Source organism: Polypterus senegalus, chromosome 13 (assembly GCF_016835505.1).
Source record: "Polypterus senegalus isolate Bchr_013 chromosome 13, ASM1683550v1, whole genome shotgun sequence".
Classification (NCBI taxonomy): Eukaryota; Metazoa; Chordata; class Cladistia; order Polypteriformes; family Polypteridae; genus Polypterus; species Polypterus senegalus.
Genome location: NC_053166.1, coordinates 114,936,810 through 114,957,230, shown reverse-complemented (window position 1 = coordinate 114,957,230; position 20,421 = coordinate 114,936,810). Strand labels below are relative to the sequence as shown.

Sequence of the window (20,421 nt, the reverse complement as noted above, 5' to 3'; positions counted from 1 at the left end):
TTTAGATGACAAAAGACGCTGGTGGAGAGCTGTGAACGATTTTAAGAAACGATTTAAGGTGGGACGGAATTACGAGTTTTTTCGTAGGCTCTGGTAATTCTAGTGTTAAAGATAGGGTGAGAAGCTCAGTCATCCAGGAGGAGCTCAGATTAGAGCCGCAGCTCCTCCGCATCGAGAGGAGTCAGATGAGGTGGCTCGGGCATCTGATCAGGATGCCTCCCGGACGCCTCCCTGGTGAGGGGTTTCAGGTACATCCAACCGGGAGGAGGCCCCGGGGAAGACCCAGGACACACTGGAGGGACTATGTCTCCCAGCTGGCCTGGGAACGTTTCAGGATTCTCCCGGAAGAGCTAGAAGAAGTGGCCAGGGAGAAGGAAGTCTGAGCATCTCTGCTCAAGCTGCTGCCCCCGCGACCCGACCTCGGATAAGCGGAAGAGGATGGATGGAGGTGATTAAACCACTAGGGTCAAGTGACCATAATGTAATACAATTCTCAGTATTTTGTAAGAGTGCAGATGCAAAGACTAAAATTGTTAAGTTGAACTTTGGTAGGGCTAATTTTGAGCAGATGTGACAAAGTCTAAGTAGGATACACTGGGATAAGCTTTTAAATGTGGAGACAGTCGAGGAGCAATGGAACAGATTTAAAAATGTTTTACATGTAATGCAGGACAGATACATACCTAAATTTGGAATTGATAAGAAACTAAAAAAAAAACTCCACGGTGGATTAATAAAGATTTAAAAAAAGAAGTTGCAAAGGAAAAAAACTGCTGTATAAGGCATTCAGGTGCTGGTCATAAAATTAGAATATCATGACAAAGTTGATTTATTTCAGTAATTCCATTCAAAAAGTGAAACTTGCATATTAGATTTATTCATTACACACAGACTGATGTATTTCAAATGTTTATTTCTTGTAATTTTGATGATTATAACTGACAACTAATGAAAGTTCTAAATTCAGTATCTCAGAAAATTAGAATATTGTGAAAAGGTTCAATATTGAAGATACCTGGTGCCACACTCTAATCAGCTAATTAACTCAAAACACCTGCAAAAGCCTTTAAATGGTCTCTCAGTTTAGTTCTGTAGGCTACACAATCATGGGGAAGACTGCTGACAACAGTTGTCCAAAAGACGACCATTGACACCTTGCACAGGGAGGGCAAGACACAAAAGGTCATTGCTAAAGAGGCTGGCTGTTCAGAGCTCTGTGTCCAAGCACATTAATAGAGAGGCGAAGGGAAGTACAAGATGTGGTAAAAAAAAAAGTGTACAAGCAACAGGGATAACCGCACCCTGGAGAGGATTGTGAAACAAAACCCATTCAAAACTGTGGGGGAGATTCACAAAGAGTGGACTGCAGCTGGAGTCAGTGCTTCAAGAACCACCACGCACAGACGTATGCAAGACATGGGTTTCAGCTATCGCATTCCTTGTGTCAAGCCACTCTTGAACAAGAGACAGCGTCAGAAGCGTCTCGCCTGGGCTAAAAACAAAAATGACTGGACTGCTGCTGAGTTATGTTCTCTGATGAAAGTAAATTTTGCATTTCCTTTGGAAATCAAGGTCCCAGAGTCTGGAGGAAGAGGAGAGGCACAGAATCCACGTTGCTTGAGGTCCAGTGTAAAGTTTCCACAGTCAGTGATGGTTTGGGGTGCCATGTCATCTGCTGGTGTTGGTCCATTGTGTTTTCTGAGGTCCAAGGTCAAGCGCAGCCGTCTACCAGGAAGTTTTAGAGCACTTCATGCTTCCTGCTGCTGACAAACTTTATGGAGATGCAGATTTCATTTTCCAACAGGACCTGGCACCTGCACACAGTGCCAAAGCTACCAGTACCTGGTTTAAGGACCATGGTATCCCTGTTCTTGATTGGCCAGCAAACTCGCCTGACCTTAACCCCATAGAAAATCTATGGGGTATTGTGAAAAGGAAGATGCAATACGCCAGCCCCAACAATTAAGAAGAGCTGAAGGCCACTATCAGAGCAACATGGGCACTCATAACACCCGAGCAGTGCCACAGACTGATCGACTCCATGCCACGCGGCATTGCTGCAGTAATCCAGGCCAAAGGAGCCCCAACTAAATATTGAGTGCTGTACATGCTCATACTTTTCAGTTGGCATTTCTAAAAATTCTTTTTTTACATTGGTCTTAAATGATATTCTAATTTTCTGAGATACTGAATTTGGAACTTTCATTAGTTGTCAGTTATAATCATCAAAATTAAAAGAAATAAACATTTGAAATACATCAGTCTGTGTGTAATGAATGAATCTAATATACAAGTTACACTTTTTGAATGGAATTACTGAAATAAATCAACTTTGTCATGATATTCTAATTTTATGACCAGCACCTGTATGAGACTAATGACTGCAAAGTGAATCGTTCAGCGTATGAGAACATGAGGGCAACCACTAAGAAGGATATCAGGGAGGCTAAAAGACAGTTGGAGAGGAATATAGCAGATAAGGTGAAAGAAGACCCTAAGAGATTCTTTCAGTATTTTAGTAGTAAAAGAACAGTTAAGGAGGAGGCCAAGTGAAGGGATAGTAAAGGGAAATTAAAAGATACAGACAGTGAAATAACATATGCCCTAAACTTACATTTTTCTGAGGTGTTTACAAGTGAGCAAGTGGATAACCTGCCAGAGGTAAATGCAACTACTAAGGAGGTACTGAGGGATTTGGAAATTGTAAAGGGAGAAGTGCTGCTCATATTAAATAAGATGAAATCAAACAAATCACCAGGACCATATAATATTTATCCTTGTGTTCTTAAGGAGGCTAGCGAGTACATATATAAACCCTTGACACATATTTTTAGGAAGTCACTGCGCACTGGAGAGATTCCAAAGGACTGGAAAATGGCAAATATTATCCCATTATATAAAAAGGGTGACAGGGAAGATCCAAGCAACTATAGGCCAGTAAGCTTAAAATGCATCACAGGAAAATTAATGGAAGGAATTATTAAGGATAAGATTGAGCAACACATGGCAAGGACAGGAGTTATTCTGAACAGTCAGCGTGGGATCAGAAGAGGGAGGTCAGGTTTTACTAACATGCTGGAATTCTATGAGTAGGCAACAAAAGGATACAATCAAAGTGGAGCTTATGATATTATTTATGTGGACTTTCAGAAAGCATTTGATAAGGTGCCACATGAAAGGTTGGGCATCAAATTAGAAGAAGTGAGAGTTCAGGGTGATTTTTTTAGATGGGTGCAGAATTGGCTCAGACACAGGAAGTAGAGGGTGATTGTGCGAGGAACTTCATCAGAATTGGCCGATGTTAAGAGTGGTGTTCCACAGGGGTCAGTGCTAGGGCCATAACAAGCTGGTTAAGTTGCATATGATACCAAGATAGGTGGATTAGCAGATAATTTGGAATCCGTTATATCATTACAGAATTACTTGGATAGCATACAGGCTTGGGCAGATTTGTGGCAGATGAAATTTAATGTCAGTAAATGTAAAGTATTACATATAGGAAGTAAAATGGGCAGTCGGAAAAATCGAGAGTACACCTTATAAGAAGGATTTAGGAATCATCGTGGACGCTATCAACTTCCCGACAGTGTTCAGAAGCCATTAAGAAGGCTAACCGAATGTTAGGATATATAGCACAATGTGTGGAGTACAAGTCCAAGGAGGTTATGCTCAACCTTTATAATGCACTGGTGAGGCCTCATCTTGAGTACTGTGTGCAGTTTGGGTCTCCAGGCTACAAAAAGGACATAGCCGAAGAGCGACTAGGCTGATTCCAGGTCTACAGGGGTTGAATTATGAGGAAAGATTAAAAGAGCTGAGCCTATACAGTTTAAGCAAAAGAAGATTAAGAGGTGACATGATTGAAGTGTTTAAAATTATGAAGAGAATTAGTACAGTGGATCGAGACTGTTATTTTAAAATGAGTTCATCAAGAACACGGGGACACAGTTGGAAACTTGTTAAGGGTAAATTTCACACAAACATTAGGAAGTTTTTCTTTACACAAAGAACGATAGACACTTGGAATAAGCTACCAAGTAGTGTGGTAGACAGTAAAACGTTAAGGACTTTCAAAACTCGACCTGATGTTTTCTTGGAGGAAATAAGTAGATAGGACTGGCGAGCTTTGTTGGGCTGAATGGCCTGTTCTTGTCTAGAGTGTTCTAATTTTCTAACATTGGCAACAATGATAATGACCTAATTTAACTGTTTATTAATTATCAATTAGATTACAGTCACTCAATGTATACAGACATGTGATACCGTAGATCCCGGAATATAAGCCGACTCAGTATATTAGCCGAGCCCCTTCTCTACCTACTAAATTACATGTATTTGCCGATGACCGGTATTTAAGCCGACCCCCTTCTCCAAGCAAAATTTTCTAAATTTCCTTAAAAGTGTCTCTTCAGGTATATTTATTATGTTTATCGGCAAGAATTTGAGACTGACGGCATTTTTGATGGAAACCAGGAAGTGATTGCGGAGAAGTTTGGTAAAATGAAACCTTTGTGTTGAAACTATATACGCAAATGCGGTACATCGGTGGGTGGTTTTCCGGAGACTCGTTATAAATTTGACTAACTTAAATACACAATACAGTGGATCCTTGACTTATGAACTTAATTCGTTCGCAAAGGCTAACCCATAATGCGTTCCGAACCTCCCACTGCAACACTTACTTAACCTTTTCATAATAAAAAAGGGCTGTATAATGTGCATAATTTACCAACACACCAATAATTTTTCTAATGTACTAACTAAAAAGTTATAAAAAGTGCCTAGCCTACCAGAAGTAGGCTAGATTAAGCTAGGAGCATAGCGGGCGCATGGTCGCAGCGGCTCAGGGCTCTCCTTTTCAGTGCACTTTTTTTGTTGTTTTTGTACTTTTTTTTTTTCCTTGTTTGTGCACGATCGGATCAGCGAACATCCGCTACACCCTTCAGAACCTTATAGACATCGGTGTCCAGAGCCAGACATCTGTTTCGAGTGTTTTTCCATCACACGCACAACATCCCAGACAACATAGCGAGACCAGCGGGCTCTCCGTGGATTGTTGTCGGGTCTAGGAGACGACGCAGACGGAGGAGGGAAAGAAAGCAGAAGCGGGGATGCAGATCTGCCGTTATGATAAGGCTAAAAAAACAACTATACAAGCCCTATACAGAACTTTTTTCTGCACTGAAGGAGCTGCTTTTAATCTCATTGTAGATGTGTATAGTGACAATAAAACGCATTCTATTCTATTCTAGAAACAACAATTTCATACTGTACTCACCATTTAATTTGACATCTTTGGGCTGAAGGAAGGGAGGAGGAGGAGAATGAAACGGAAGGTGGTTATTGTTTAGAAGGAGCCTCCTTATGCATATCTTTTCTTTGTAAAATTGTCGAGATGGTGGATTTCGACATGCTGTACATATATTAGCGAGATCGGTCACATGAACAGCACTCTCATATTTCCACACAATTTCCATCTTCGTTTCGATTGTGATCGCTTTCTTTACCTTCTCTTCCTTCCTTAGCAATTATGTGTCTTGCTTGCATGGTCTTAGTGAATTATATATATAGGTAAATCACTGCAATGACCGAAATTACATCCACAAACATGTATCTGGGCTCCAACTGACACTACTAACGGTCTCGGCTGTTTGTTTACAATCGCGCAAGCGGATACACGTGACCGCATTCGGGTCGTAACGTAAGATGTTGGTCATAAATCAAAACAAAAACTTTTATTTTAAACTGCCCGATAATTTATTATAAATTGTATTAATAAAATCAACAACTAAAACACTTTTTTGAATAAATTCTTTATTTAATTTAAAGTACCGGCATGCAAAGTTACTTCTTCATCTGAAAGATGGCTCTGTGGTTTTGTCATTATTTACTTCCGTATTCATCTGCAAAGCCGGCATTGCGCTGGAAATCTTGAATCTGAAATGACACTCGTTGTATAAACCGACCCCCAAACTCCAAGCCAAAAATCTAGAATGAAATTCTCGGCTTATACTCCGGGATCTATAGTACTTGGTCAACTGTTGATTAATGACTGAAAGACACTATACTTTATTTTTATGCAAACCTTTCTATTTTGACACAATCTAAATTTTTCATCTGCTAGTAAACTGTGGTGGTGGTAATTATTGTTTTGCAGTAGTCAGTCATACAAATAAGTAGTGCATTTTACAAATAAGTGTGCTTATGCAGTCAGTGTGTGAATGCAGAATAAGCAATTCAGGGGGGAAAAAAAATCTATAAAATTAGATTAAATTATAGTGTCAAATCCTTGTTTTAGTACTGTATTGACAGTTTTACCTAATAAACTATTACTAACATTATATGTAATTTGGTAGCATTTTTTGCCCCTGCCCTAGGCTTCATCCACACTACTATGTTTTCATTCTAAAATATTAATATTTTCACATTATTTACAAAAGTATTTTTGTTAATAGTAAAACAACTGAAAAAGCACTTTACATATTCATCTGATTTCAGAGAGCATGCATGCAGCACACACATCTTTAACCAGACATACGATGCATTATTTTGGCACAATTTTAAGCCTGATTGCCAGTCTATGACTGATTTATTGACTCAACCCAAATTTCAGCTTCATTGGCCTTTCTTGTGCAAGCAGTATGCAAAGGTTTGAGATGCCTGATTGCACTGTTTGATTTGACTGTCCAACAATCAGAAGAATTTCTGTCATTTTAGAAATTTCAGTCGGCTATCTTATAGTGTGAACTGTCTCATAATCCAGTTTTGCAGCGAGTGTGCATTTGCATGAACAGTTTAAGCAAGTCAACTTGACAGAACGTGCTTGTGCAGTATAAGCACATATGCGCCTGGCAAGTCTATCATGCGGTATGACTAGTCACTTCTTCATGAATTCTAAAAAACATGTGAACCACAATTTACACGCATATAGGTAAGCAACACTACAAGCACCATAGAAGGCAACTCTATGCATGCAATGTCTAAATATATTTTCTTCCGTAAAGGGTGACCAATCAGGGAAATTAGATGTTGTAAGCAGCAGGATCCAATCAGGGAAGAGCCACACAGTAAGTGAAAACCAATCACGCTGCAATGGAGTTAGTGTTTTCAGAAATCTTTGTTTTCGCTAACCAACTCTGACGAAAGTTTTTAGAGGTATTTGTTTTTGTAGGTTGAAAACACCAAAGTAGTGTAGATGAAAGGCAAAAAAAGGACACAAATGTAACTCCTCAACAGCTCATATGGTATACAGTGATCCCTCACTATATCACGCTTTGACTTTCGCAGCTTCAATCCATCGCGGAGTTTAAATGTAAGCATATCTAAATATATATCACAGATTTTTCGCTGGCTTGCAAATTTCTGTGGACAATGGATCTTTTAATTTAAGGAACAAGCTTCCTCAGTTGGTTTGCCCAGTTGATTTCATACAAGGGACGCTATTGGCGGATGACTGAGAAGCTACCCAATCAGAGGACGCATTACATATTAAATAAAACTTCTCAATGATATGCGATATGCTTGCCGCGTGGTGCTTCGCATACTTGAAAGCCCGAACAACACATTGATTTTTGATTGTTTGCTTTTCTCTGTCTCTCTCTCTGACATTCTCTTCTCCTGACGGAGGGGGTATGAGCAGAGAGGCTGTTCACACAATGGCCTAGAGGATACGGACGCTCCTCTAAAAAAATGCTAAAAGACTACCTTCACATTGCTCCCTTCCTTGCAGCTGCTTTGTCCGGCGGTGCTTCGCATACTGAAAAGCCCGAACAGCTTTATTGATTTTTGATATTCTCTCTCACTCTCTCAGCACTGATGAAGCTCATTTTGAACTGGGGGTCCAAAAAAAGATGTCAGTGTCTTCCTACTGCATTGGTGACATTGAAGTGTTAAAGAGGCGAAGAACTGGCTTCATATAGGTAACACTAACATAGTTTTATACACATACACACACATATGGATGAACTGTATGCAAATGAGAAGCATTCAAATTCTTTCTTGGGATTTGATGGTATATATGCAATTTAGGAAGTGAAAACCTTTAAATGACTGAAACTGCTGACAGATCAATTACAGTAGAATCAAATCATAACAGTCCTTGCCATCACATACATCAAGTGGTCCTAAACTATTATTTAACTAGTTTAAATAAAATGGTTATTTACTACTTAAGATTAGTATCAAATCATCATAAAAAAAAAAAAATTGCACTCTTCTCCTCTGGTATATTATTTACGTAGGGCAATGAATTTTGGGCCTTTTCATAAGTTTCTTTTTACTAAATATCATAAATTATTAACACTATTTAATAACATTACATTACATGCTTAACACATTCAACATGACATTATGTTGATATGAGCAAGCGCAGAATATCAGTGTACAATAACTGTGTAAGATTATATAAACAAAGAATAAACAGATGCCAAACAGAAATTAATGAGAAAACTACTTTAGTTAATAACTATACAAAAAAAGAGAGATCTCCAGTATTATTTAGAGCTAAGCAAATTTGAATGTCAGCTGCACAAATATAAAATTGAACATCAAAACTGTGAATAATATTGCTGGAAATAAAAATCTGCATTTCTTGTATACAACTTTTTCAAAACAATTTAATATTGTATGTGTGTTCTAAGTTATGGGTCACAGGAAAGAGCTACTATTTACTCCATTTTGATGTAATCTTAATTATCTTGCTCATTAACTGATACAAATAACAGGTACTAGAGCAAATAATTAAGAAGAAGCTAACCCAATGTCCACTGCAAAGCCTGTATGGCCATCTATGTGATCACCAAAACAAGGCTGCTTTAAAAAAAAAAAAAAAAAGAAAGGGAAAAAAAAAAAAAACAAGAGCTAAAGTTTAACAAAAACAAAAGAAAACTCAACTGTATTCATATATAAAATGTAAATATTTGGTAACACTGGAATCTAGTACTAATTCACTAAATATTAATGTTTTATAACATTTATAGTAAGTTTCTGTGAAAGGCATCCTTACCGTTCTAAATTCTTCTTCAAATTTGTATGCTCCCCCTCCAGTGGCACATAGCACAGTATGCAAGGTGGAAAAGTTTTTGTCATGGCCCATTTGAATAAAAGTAGGCAGGTCATGAGTGGGAAATCGGATAAAGTGAAGGTTGCCACGACGTTCAAGAAGGGTAAGATTTTTTAGTTCCAGATGGGTGTCACGGATACCAGTGGAGCCATAAGCTACATTAGAAGTTAGGTATTTGCGTATACTCTTCAGACTTTCAACTTCCTCTTGTTCTTCCTCTGCTGTAATATCAATGGGCTCAAAGTAGACGAGCTTCACTAATGTTCCACCAATATCCATTCCAAACCATGGAAAAGCTTAACAAAGAAAACAAACATCATTAATGCATTAGCCTGAGGTTAAATTACTTACTGTTATTCAATAATCAATTCACTTTTAAAATTCTATACTTTGTATTCTTATCTTTTGCTTGTAGACAATGTTAAAATTAAATAATTTAATAAAATAAACATTACAGCAGCAGTCACAAATACCATTAAATTTCAAAAGGGAATTTCCTAAATAAATTCTGAATGTTATAGTCACCCATGAAATGGATTCTAAAGAATTCCCCCAGTTAAAAAGAGAATCACATATTCATAATTAATGGTTCAAGTTGAATTTTGCTGTTTGTACAAATATTGCAACAAAATTCTTAATTACATGGCTTTCACCAACTAGCGACTGAACATGTACACAAAAGTAAAAAATTCTCAGCATAAGTCACTGTTAAGAAACCTTGTAACCTGTGGATAAAAGGTTACCTGAATCTAGTGGTGCAAGTGCTTAATGGTCCTGAACCACTGGTAAGAACAAATGAGTGAGAAGTGTGCAGAATGACCGAGGTCCTTTATGATACAACTGTATTTCCTGTGGCATAATGCGATATATAGCATGAGCTATGCACATAAGGGAGTAGGGTATGAGTAGTATTTTGTGCCACGCTTGCCATCTTCTAAAGTTCTTTGCAATCCTGTGTCGAGCAGGTGCCATACCATGATGTTGTGTAGCCACTAAGGGCAGACGCAATCTATTTAAGTTAACAAGCACTGAGAAAGACATAACCAAAAAAAAAGTCTGCTCTGCCATGCAGATAAAGTTACTATGTGTCACATTACCAGTACAGCCTGTTATTGAGGTTTGCTTGCCAAGTAATTGTAGAAGTTCACCACCTCCACTCCCTGAATAGTGACTGGCATCAGAGGTGCTTTTGTGTGGCAAACATCAACAACCAGTTCCTTGGTTTTACTGATGTTAAGCTGCAGGCAATTCTTTCTGCACAAGGAAAAAAGTCCTCCACCTGACTCCTATACTCTGTCTCTTTCCCTTCATCAACATACTCTATTAGTGCAGAATCATCTGAGAATTTCTGCAGGCGACATAAACTGATATCACGATAGTCCGAGGTGTACAAGGGTGAAGAGAAAAAGAGACAGGACAGTTCATTGTAGTGCTCTAGTGTTGCTTACATCCAAACCACAGACAGTCCCTGAGCCTCATAATCTGCTGTCTGATGGACAAGCAGTCCATTATCCAAGATGCCAGAGATGACTAGATGGTATTAAAGTCACTAGTGAAATAAAAAATACAAAACCCTCACTATGTTGCCATCTTTATCCAGATGGGAATAAGCCTTGTGGAGCAAACTGATAATTGTATCCTCCACTGCAATCTCTGTCCTACAGGAAAACTGCAGTGAGTCCAAGTGGTCTTTCAAAAGATGCTTCTGTCACTGCCCCCGACCAACCCCCCGGTTTCAATGCATTGCATGGCACAGTGCACCAGGGACGTGTCTATGAAGAGAGATAAGAGTGTGAAGTGCAGCACCATCAGGACTTAATTGGTGACTACCTCCATACGCCCAATTGCCTCAATGCAATGCATAGTGTGGCGCACCTTGGAGGCGGCCATGAACAGTGATGTGAAGTGCAGAGTGATCAAGAGTTTATGTGGTGTTCATAGGGACCACAGGTTGCCTGGGATTTATTAATTCAAAGCAGCACACAAGGCAACTGTGAAGAGTGATGAAGCGCAATCGGGAGATCAATGGGGACTGTCCCTTTTGGATTATTTACTTTAACATGGTGCAATATCACTTCAGAAAAGGGAGGCTGGAGTAAGAGGGTGGGAGTATTACATGTAATCTGTTATTTGCTTTATAACCGAAATCTGGCATTGATATCAAAGTTAAAATTTTTGTGCCAATCCAGCAGGTCATTCGACATCGGAAACCCTTGCAAGCCAGGTGGAGTTGATTAGACCCTAGCTTATGTTCAGGTAGCAACTGTTCCTACTAAATTACAGTGATGACTGACACCCTCTTTGTTTTCTCTATGATAATTGATAGCTAAAAGCCTAAATGCCTTACAGAGGGAAATGAGCAAGCCCCTTAAATCCCCACTTCAATGGGCAAGCATTGGGCAAAATACAGTACATGGTAATTTACTCTTCATCGCCTCTTCTAAACAATCACCCTAGGGTACTATGAGCTCTAACAAAAAACCTACCTTGTTGCTTCTGAAAGCAGGGCCATGTCTGGCCCAGCGTGGTATTGATGATGTTCCCTGGGAATTTAAGTTGCCTGTCAAGATCAGCACTTAATTGCCAGTCTAGTGCTCTCATAAGGAGCCCTGCTGTTGCTTTTAGCCATGGTCCTGGTTTCTACCTAGCCCTGTTGAAGCTTAAAACAACACCATCTACATCAGCACCCAGCGGCGATACCAGCATTAGCAACCACCCCCCAATTGTAACGGGGCAGCTACATTTAGCTAACATAGCTAATATACTGTAGCCAACATGCTCAAGGGTTCCTCTCTTACAAAATAAGGTGCATCCTGGAGCCTCTGCCATGCTCCAACAGAAGAGACTAGATGGACTGGGATGGATGACACAGGCCAAATCATACCAAGAACTTTTTGTGAACAGGCTCAGCCTTAAACAGCTCAGACGAAGTTAGCTTATTGTTCCATCTAGTCCATGCACGTTGCTGACTCATTTCTACCACCCTACTTGAGATCATCTCATCCAGGCAAGCTCTTATCTTCTGCTCAGACAGTTGGTAACATTCTTTGTTTATGACCTTGTCAAGGTAATGACACACATCTTATCATTGCTTTATGGTGCATTCATGCTCTGACCTTCTCCACGGCTTCTACCATTCTCAACTTCCAACGAGTCCTCACATCAATGCTAGCCTTAGAGATTCTTGTATAAAGCACACCATAAACTGCAGTTTCTAGTGTTAGGAAGTAGAGGTCTCATAATCCTACCTCTCAACATAAGGGATGACCTAATGGTGTCAACGTTTAAACTAGTGCTTTGTTTTTTTTTGTTTTATTTTTCTTAGAATAGCATGTTCATAATATATGTGACATTATTTGATCATCTTTTACTAAATCTTAATTCCTAAGCTTTGTCGTCTTGGTATCGAATGACAGCATTAGAGATTATTGCCACTATCACAAAGTCAAAGCTTAGAAATACTTCTCAGTATAGACTGAGAAATAAGAATTATAAATTATATATACAGAATTAGTTTTTCCATCAAAAATCAACAATTCTAGAAATTTAAATATATTGCAAATCTCAAATATTACATATTTCAGGCACCTTAAAACTTTTATTTATAAAGAATCTATACTAATAAAAGGCAAAGCCCTCACTGACTGACTCAGTCATCACTAACTCTCCAACTTCCCATGTAGGTAGAAGGCTGAAATTTGGCAGGCTCATTCCTTACAGCTTACTTATAAAAGTTGGGCAGGTTTCATTTCGAAATTCTACACGTAATGGGCATAACTGAAACCTATTTTTACCCATATACTGTAATGGACTGCAGCTCGATGGCTGTGGGGGGCGGAGTTGCGTGTCACATCATCACGCCTGCCACGTAATCACGTGAACTGACTGTGAACACAGTACGCAGAAAACAAGGAAGAGCTCCAAAGAGCGCTGAAGAAAAAAACGCATACAAGCATATTCATAAGTGCAGCTACAGCGGAAACAAAGCATGGTGTAAACCATAAGTTTAAATTAAGTTTATAGACACACTCCTGCTGCCGTTTGTCATGCCTTCGACGAATACTGTATTCGTGAGATAAAAGTTTAATGAGAAGACACGAGGTATAAATGAGACTGGATCACTTTGTAACGGAGTTAAAATTGCTGTAGCAAGAAACTTTTAAGTGCCAGGTCTTAGCTAACATTAAATAAAGCCTTGGACATCGCAACATCACACAAGAGAGTAGCTCACGTGAACTGACTGAACGCAGTACGAGTGATCACTTCTATGCATCAAGCCTGTTCAAAAAACACATTACACAATTGACAAGGTAGGAAAAGAATATGCTCCGAGCTGAGCTTCTCAGCTAACCCGGTCTTACGGAAGCAACTTCATCACGCTGCCACCAAATACTCAAAAGAAAAATCCACAAGTTAATACACACGCTGTCTCTAGAGTTTCTCCACACTCAATGTATTCCTCGCATCCCCGTTATACCCACTGATCTCCCATTTCAATTCAAATGCCTCCAATTTCCAGTAAGGCTGTGCTTCGCGATGACAAGTAATAAGTCTCAGGGACAGACCCTACAAAAGGTTGCCATTGATTTGAGGCAAGATTGCTTTTCTCCTGGACAACTATACGTTGCATTCTCAAGAGTGAGCTTGCACAGCTTCATCATATTACAACCGGAGTGCTGAACTGACAACGTGCTATACAAAGAGAACTATAACAATCATAATAAACGAACAATAAAACAGCGGAGAACCCATGGATTAAATAAAAAGGCAGCTTCCTTGGCGAAGCAAGGAAAAAAGATGGCCTTATATGTTGTTCGTTTATAAAACAGCGGAGAAGCTGTGTAAAGGCTGCTTCACAAAAAAACAGTGGAGCGCCTTATATGAGCAGGCAGTCAGCTAAAGAAGGGAATCAATAAATATCTATAATCGTAATAAACAAACAAAAATAGCGTAGAAGCCACGGATTAAATAAAGGAAATGGGTACCTGAACAGTAAAGTAAGTCTCAAATAGCTACACAATAACTATAACAATCGTAATAAACGAACAATAAAACAGTACAGAACCGCGAAGCAAGGAGAAAGGATGGCCTTATATGGCGTTTGTTTATAAAGCAGCAGATAAGCTGTGTGAAGGCAGCTACACAAAAAAAACAGCAGAGCGCCACACTCTGAATGTATTCCTCGCATCACCGTTATACCCTCTGATCTCCCATTTCAATTCAAATGCCTCCAATTTCCAGTAAGGCTCTGCTTTGCGATGACAATTAATAAGTTTCAGGGACAGACCCTACAAAAGGTTGCCATTGATTTGAGGCAACATTGCTTTTCTCCTGGACAGCTATACGTTGCATTCTCAAGAGTAAGCTCGCAGAGCTTGGTCATATTACAACCGGAGTGCTGAACTGACAACGTGGTATATAAAGAGATCCTTAACAGATAGTTATTGGTATATTTTCCCTCAGTTTAAAAAGGTTTTCTTTTCTTCTTAATAAAAATTTAAAAGCAGTACTTTGTCGCTGTGAAGCGCGTGGATTTTGCTAAATATATACACAGTATATTATATATATATATATATATATATATATATATATATATATATATATATACACACACACACAGTCAACCCTCGTTTATCGCGGTTAATCCGTTCCAGACTCTGCCGCGATAAATGAATTTCCGCGAAGTAGAAACCATATGTTTGTATGGTTATTTTTATATATTTTAAGCCCTTATAAACTCTCCCACACTGTTAACATTATTAGAGCCCTCTAGACATGAAATAACACCCTTTAGTCAAACGTTTAAACTGTGCTTCATTACAAGACAGAGATGGCAGTTCTTTCTCACAATTAAAAGAATACAAACATATCTAATCATTACGTACTTTTAAGTATACAGAAGCACCGCGATAAAGCAGCATTTTGTAGAGGAGCGTCCTATCTTCTAGGCAAACAGCCACTGTGTAAACAACCCCATCTGTTCACACCCCCTCCGTCAGGCAGAGAGAGACGGAGAGAAGCAAACAAAACAAGCGCCACGCGGGAAGCATATCTTTTAGCATTGAGGAGTTTTAGTTAATATGTAATACATGCTCTGATTGGGTAGCTTCTAAGCCATCCGCCAATAGCGTCCCTTGTATGAAATCAACTGGGCAATCAAACTGAGGAAGCATGTAACCTAAATTAAAAGACCCATTGTCCGCAGAAAGCGGAACCAGAAAAATCCGTGATATATATTTAGATGTGCTTACATTTAAAATCCGCGATAGAGTGAAACCGCTTGAAAGTCGAAGCGCGATATAGCGAGGAATTACTGTATATATTATATATATATGTGTATGCATGTATGTATATACAGTGGTGTGAAAAACTATTTGCCCCCTTCCTGATTTCTTATTCTTTTGCAGGTTTGTCACACAAAATGTTCTGATCATCAAACACATTTAACCATTAGTCAAATATAACACAAGTAAACACAAAATGCAGTTTTTAAATGATGGTTTTTATTATTTAGGGAGAAAAAAAAATCCAAAACAACCCCAGACCATCACACTACCACCACCATATTTTACTGTTGGTATAATGTTCTTTTTCTTAAATGCTGTGTTCCTTTTATGCCAGATGTAAAGGGACATTTGCCTTCCAAAAAGTTCAACTTTTGTCTCATCAGTCCACAAGGTATTTTTCCAAAAGTCTTGGCAATCATTGAGATGTTTCTTAGCAAAATTGAGACGAGCCCTAATGTTCTTTTTGCTTAACAGTGGTTTGCATCTTGGAAATCTGCCATGCAGGCCGTTTTTGCCCAGTCTCTTTCTTATGGTGGAGTCGTGAACACTGACCTTAATTGAGGCAAGTGAGGCCTGCAGTTCTTTAGACGTTGTCCTGGGGTCTTTTGTGACCTCTTGGATGGGTCGTCTCTGCGCTCTTGGGGTAATTTTGGTCGGCTGGCCACTCCTGGGAAGGTTCACCACTGTTCCATGTTTTTGCCATTTGTGGATAATGGCTCTCACTGTGGTTCGCTGGAGTCCCAAAGCTTTAGAAATGGCTTTATAACCTTTACCAGACTGATAGATCTCAATTACTTCTGTTCTCATTTGTTCCTGAATTTCTTTGGATCTTGGCATGATGTCTAGCTTTTGAGGTGCTTTTGGTCTACTTCTCTGTGTCAGGCAGCTCCTATTTAAGTGATTTCTTGATTGAAACAGGTGTGGCAGTAATCAGGCCTGGGGGTGGCTACGGAAATTGAACTCAGGTGTGATACACCACAGTTAGGTTATTTTTAACAAGGGGGCAATTACTTTTTCACACAGGGCCATGTAGGTTTGGATTTTTCTCCTAAATAATAAAACCATCATTTAAAAACTGCATTTTGTGTTTACTTGTGTTATATTTGACTAATGGTTAAATGAGTTTGATGATCAGAAACATTTTGTGTGACATGCAAAAGAATAGAAATCAGGAAGGGGGCAAATAGTTTTTCACACCACTGTGTATATATATATATATATATATATATATATGTGTGTATATATGTAGATATGTACATATATGTAGATCTGTATATATGTGTGTCTGTGTGTATATATATATATATATATATATATATATATATATGGTCCCTACAGGGCTGGGCTTCAAAGCCCTGTACCCGAGGCCCCCTGCCTAACCAGGACGGACGCCCCCACTCCGTCTGGAGGAGGCACTCGCCCTCCTCCGGTCCTCCAAGCGTCCGCCGGGCTCCAGCCCCAGCCGGCAACCGCCGAGGATAAACCGGCATCGGCGCCGCCTGGCGGTGACCACGGGCCCCTACAGGGAAGGGCTTCCATGCCCTCAACCCGTGGCCCCCAACAGAACCAGGACGGACGCCCCCTCGCGGTGTGGAGGAGGCACAAAGCCCTCTCGTCCTCAAGCGCCCCGGCGGGCTCCAGCTCCGGCCGGCGACTGCATGGGATCAACCGGCATCGAGCGCCGCCTGGCGGCAACCACGGGCCCCTACAGGGTAGGGCTTCCATGCCCTCGACCCGTGGCTCCCAATAGAACCAGGACGGATGCCCCTCGCGGTCTGGAGGAGGCACAAGCCCTCCTCATGTCCTCCTGGGCGTCCCGGCGGGGCTCCAGCCCCGGCCGGGGGCTGATGCCCACCGCTAGCGAGGACACGTGGGTCGAGCGGCACAACCGAAAGGGCAGCACGTCCCGGCGAGGTCCTACTATGCCCCAGGGTCCAACACGGCACCCTGGGACATCCATCTTCGGCACCCCGCCCGGCGCAAAGCGCCCCTGTGGTCTCGCCGCGCTACGCCCCGCTGTTCCCCGCAGTTGGGACACTATTGGCCTCTCGGCGTGGAGCCCTCCAGCGGGCGCCCGTTCCAGGAGGGCAGGTCCCTGGCGACGTCGTCCTCAGCGCTGCGTCGGGGCTTCGGCCTGTGGAAAAAAGGAAAAGAGGGCCAGAAGCACTGCCAGGACACTCACCCGAGTGCCCTGTCGGTCTCCGTACCCGCAGTGCTCCTGCCCCCCTCCGACAGCCCCTGACTTGCCTGCTGAAGTCCTCCGTCGCAGGTTCCATGCCCGTCCGCCTGTTGTCCGCGGCACGCTCGCAGGCAGCTCGCCCAGCCGCCCAGGGGATCTCCTCTGCCCGCACAGAGGGCGGCCCTTCTCGGAGCGCGCACCCAGCGCCCGCGCCCTCTCCCTATCGGAGGAACCGGCATTCACCCGCCGGTTCCTCCTTCTTTTCTTGGGGCTGGCGGTCTGGGTCTGAGCACAGCAAAGCTCAAATCCAGCCCGTCTGCGTCCAGGCAAGCGACAGGAGACAGCTGCGGGCTTGAAGCGCAGTGCGCTAGGACCCAGGGCACTCAGCAGCCCGATCCTACCAGCCCTTGCGTGTTCGATCTCCCAGCCTCGCTAGCTGTCTGCACCGCCGCATCCGCTGTTGGGAGGTTGCCTGCTGAGCCGCTTCGTCCTGTAAACAGTCACGGCCATGTTGGCGAACCCCCTTGCTTCACGGGAACGGCAACACTCACCACTCCCGCCGTGTTCCGTCTGCCTCGGTTCCAGCGCCCGCGCCGTTCCTCCGTCTCCGCGGTGTCACTCCCGGCCGACCGCCTTCTCCATCAGCTGCTCGCACTGGCGACTAGAACACGCAGCAACTCCTCAAAAGCGGCTTGGCGGGCGAAGGGACTCCTCCGGCCTTACGCCGAGCAGCTGGTGGAAAGAGAGACAGGCGTCGGTGGGCTTACCTGTCCATCAGCTCCACGCGGCGCCTGCCTCCCTGGGCCACTCCCTCTGGCCCAATCGGGTCTCGGTTTGGCACGAGACTGGCGTTCCTTAGGCCCGCCTCTATCCAATCATCGGCGGCACGCAAGACACACCGGCCAATCCGTGCCTGTCAGCGGGCGGGACTTCCAGCCAGCGGCCATCTTGTCTCCCTGTTTTGGCTGCGAGGCGTGCCTCTTCGCCGCACCGCAGCTGCGGCCGACTTCAGCGGTCTTCTCAGCGGCCGTCGCCGCCGCTGCCGACAACCCGTGGCCCGGCGTGCTCCTGCCACAGGCAGCGGATCCGGTTCGTCCCTCCCTGCGGAGAACAAGGTACATCCAACCCGCGGGGCAGGGTACTCACCTCCGAATCCCGTCGTGCTGAGGCCCCTGCCTCGGTGTGGCCTTCATCGAACGCCCGCCGCCTGGCTGTCCGTCTCAACAACGCGGCTCGGAGCCGCTGCGCTCCAGCGAGTCCGTTCCTCCTCCGCACCCGGGGATGGCCTTTCTTCGGTCCGGCGGCGGTTTCCGGGGTAAAAGCGCTCCAGCGAGGCCGTGCACGGGCCGCTCCTGCGGCCAGTGTGTGGAGTCGCTGCTGCGCGGGCGTTCACAGAAATATTTGATTTTGAAGCAGGTCCCGTCTTGTACCAGGCGGATCATCCTGCCGACTACGCCACTGTGAGCGCTGGCCCGGCACAGACAGGCGGACATCATTTTGCAGCCACACACGTTTATTTACACTATTTACAATCATATAAATCCGTGCACTCCACGAACCCCAGTGCCTCTTGCACGAATCCCCAAAGTCCAGGGCCCACAGTCTCTGTGCCTTTCTTCCTGGCGCCTCCTGTCCGCTCTCCAGCTCAGTCCTTCTGCCTCCCGACTTCCACCACCGACTGGAGGGGCGGCCTAAATAAGGCTCCCGGATGAGCCCCAGGTGTTTCCGGCACCTGTTCCTTGGCCACGCCCCAGCGTGCGGAAGTGCTGGCTGCCTTCCTGGCAGCTCTCCGGCGCCACATAAAGTCTTCCCCGGCACTTCCTGGTGTGGCGGAAGTGCGAGCTCCCGGGATAATTAGGCACCGGGCGCCGCCTGGCGGTGGCCACGGGTCCCTACAGGGCTGGGCTTCAAAGCCCTGTACCCGAGGCCCCTGCCTAACCAGGACGGACGCCCCACTCCGTCTGGAGAGGCACTCGCCCTCCTCCGGTCCTCCAAGCGTCCGGCCGGGCTCCAGCCCCAGCCGGCAACCGCGCGGGATAAACCGGCATCGGGGCGCCGCCTGGCGGTGACCACGGGCCCCTACAGGGAAGGGCTTCCATGCCCTCAACCCGTGGCCCCTAACAGAACCAGGGCGGGCGCCCTCGCGGTGTGGAGGAGGCACAAGCCCTCCTCGTCCTCCAAAGCGTCCCGCCGGGCTCCAGCTCCGGCCGGCGACTGCATGGGATCAACGGCATCAGGCGCGCCTGGCGGCAACCACGGCCCCTACAGGGTAGGGCTTCCATGCCATATATATATATATATGTATATTCATGTGTATGTATGTGTATATGTATATATGTGTGTGTGTATGTATGTATGTATGTGTATATATATGTATATATATGTAGATGTGTATATGTATATACAGGTGCCGGTCATGAAATTAGAATATCATGACAAAGTTGATTTATTTCAGTAATTCCAATCAAAAACTGAAACTTGTATATTACATTCATTCATTACACACAGACTGCTGTATTTCAAATGTTTATTTCTTTTAATTTAGATGGTAATAACTGACAACTAATGAAAATCCCAAATTCAGTATCTCAGAAAATTAGAATATTGTGAAAAGGTTCAATATTGAAGACACCTGGTGCCACACTCTGATCAGCTTATTAACACAAAACAATTTGGATCTATTAATGCACTACTATACTTGCATTTAGTCATTTTTATTTGACAGATTGCTTTTGTACCAAGTTCTGCTGCTGTTAGATTCCCTTTTATTCAAATATAGCTGGATAAATGTTGAATACGATTTCAAGAAATCAACAATTACAAACCACCAACAATCCATCAGTTTGCACCATCTCTCCTCTTCCAAACTTGGCACAGACTCAGACAGACACATG

General features: G+C 43.0%; 1 protein-coding gene across 2 annotated transcripts in view; it reads right to left on the bottom strand.

The window, feature by feature from the left end:
• Nucleotides 1-20,421, bottom strand: part of LOC120541978 (pantothenate kinase 3) — an 86,699-nt gene that overhangs the window by 48,682 nt on the left and 17,596 nt on the right. For both annotated transcript variants that reach the window (XM_039774019.1, XM_039774020.1), the window contains exon 2: nt 9,005-9,357. In XM_039774019.1, the coding sequence (XP_039629953.1) occupies nt 9,005-9,357 (353 nt within the window). The remainder of the gene's footprint in view (nt 1-9,004; nt 9,358-20,421) is intronic.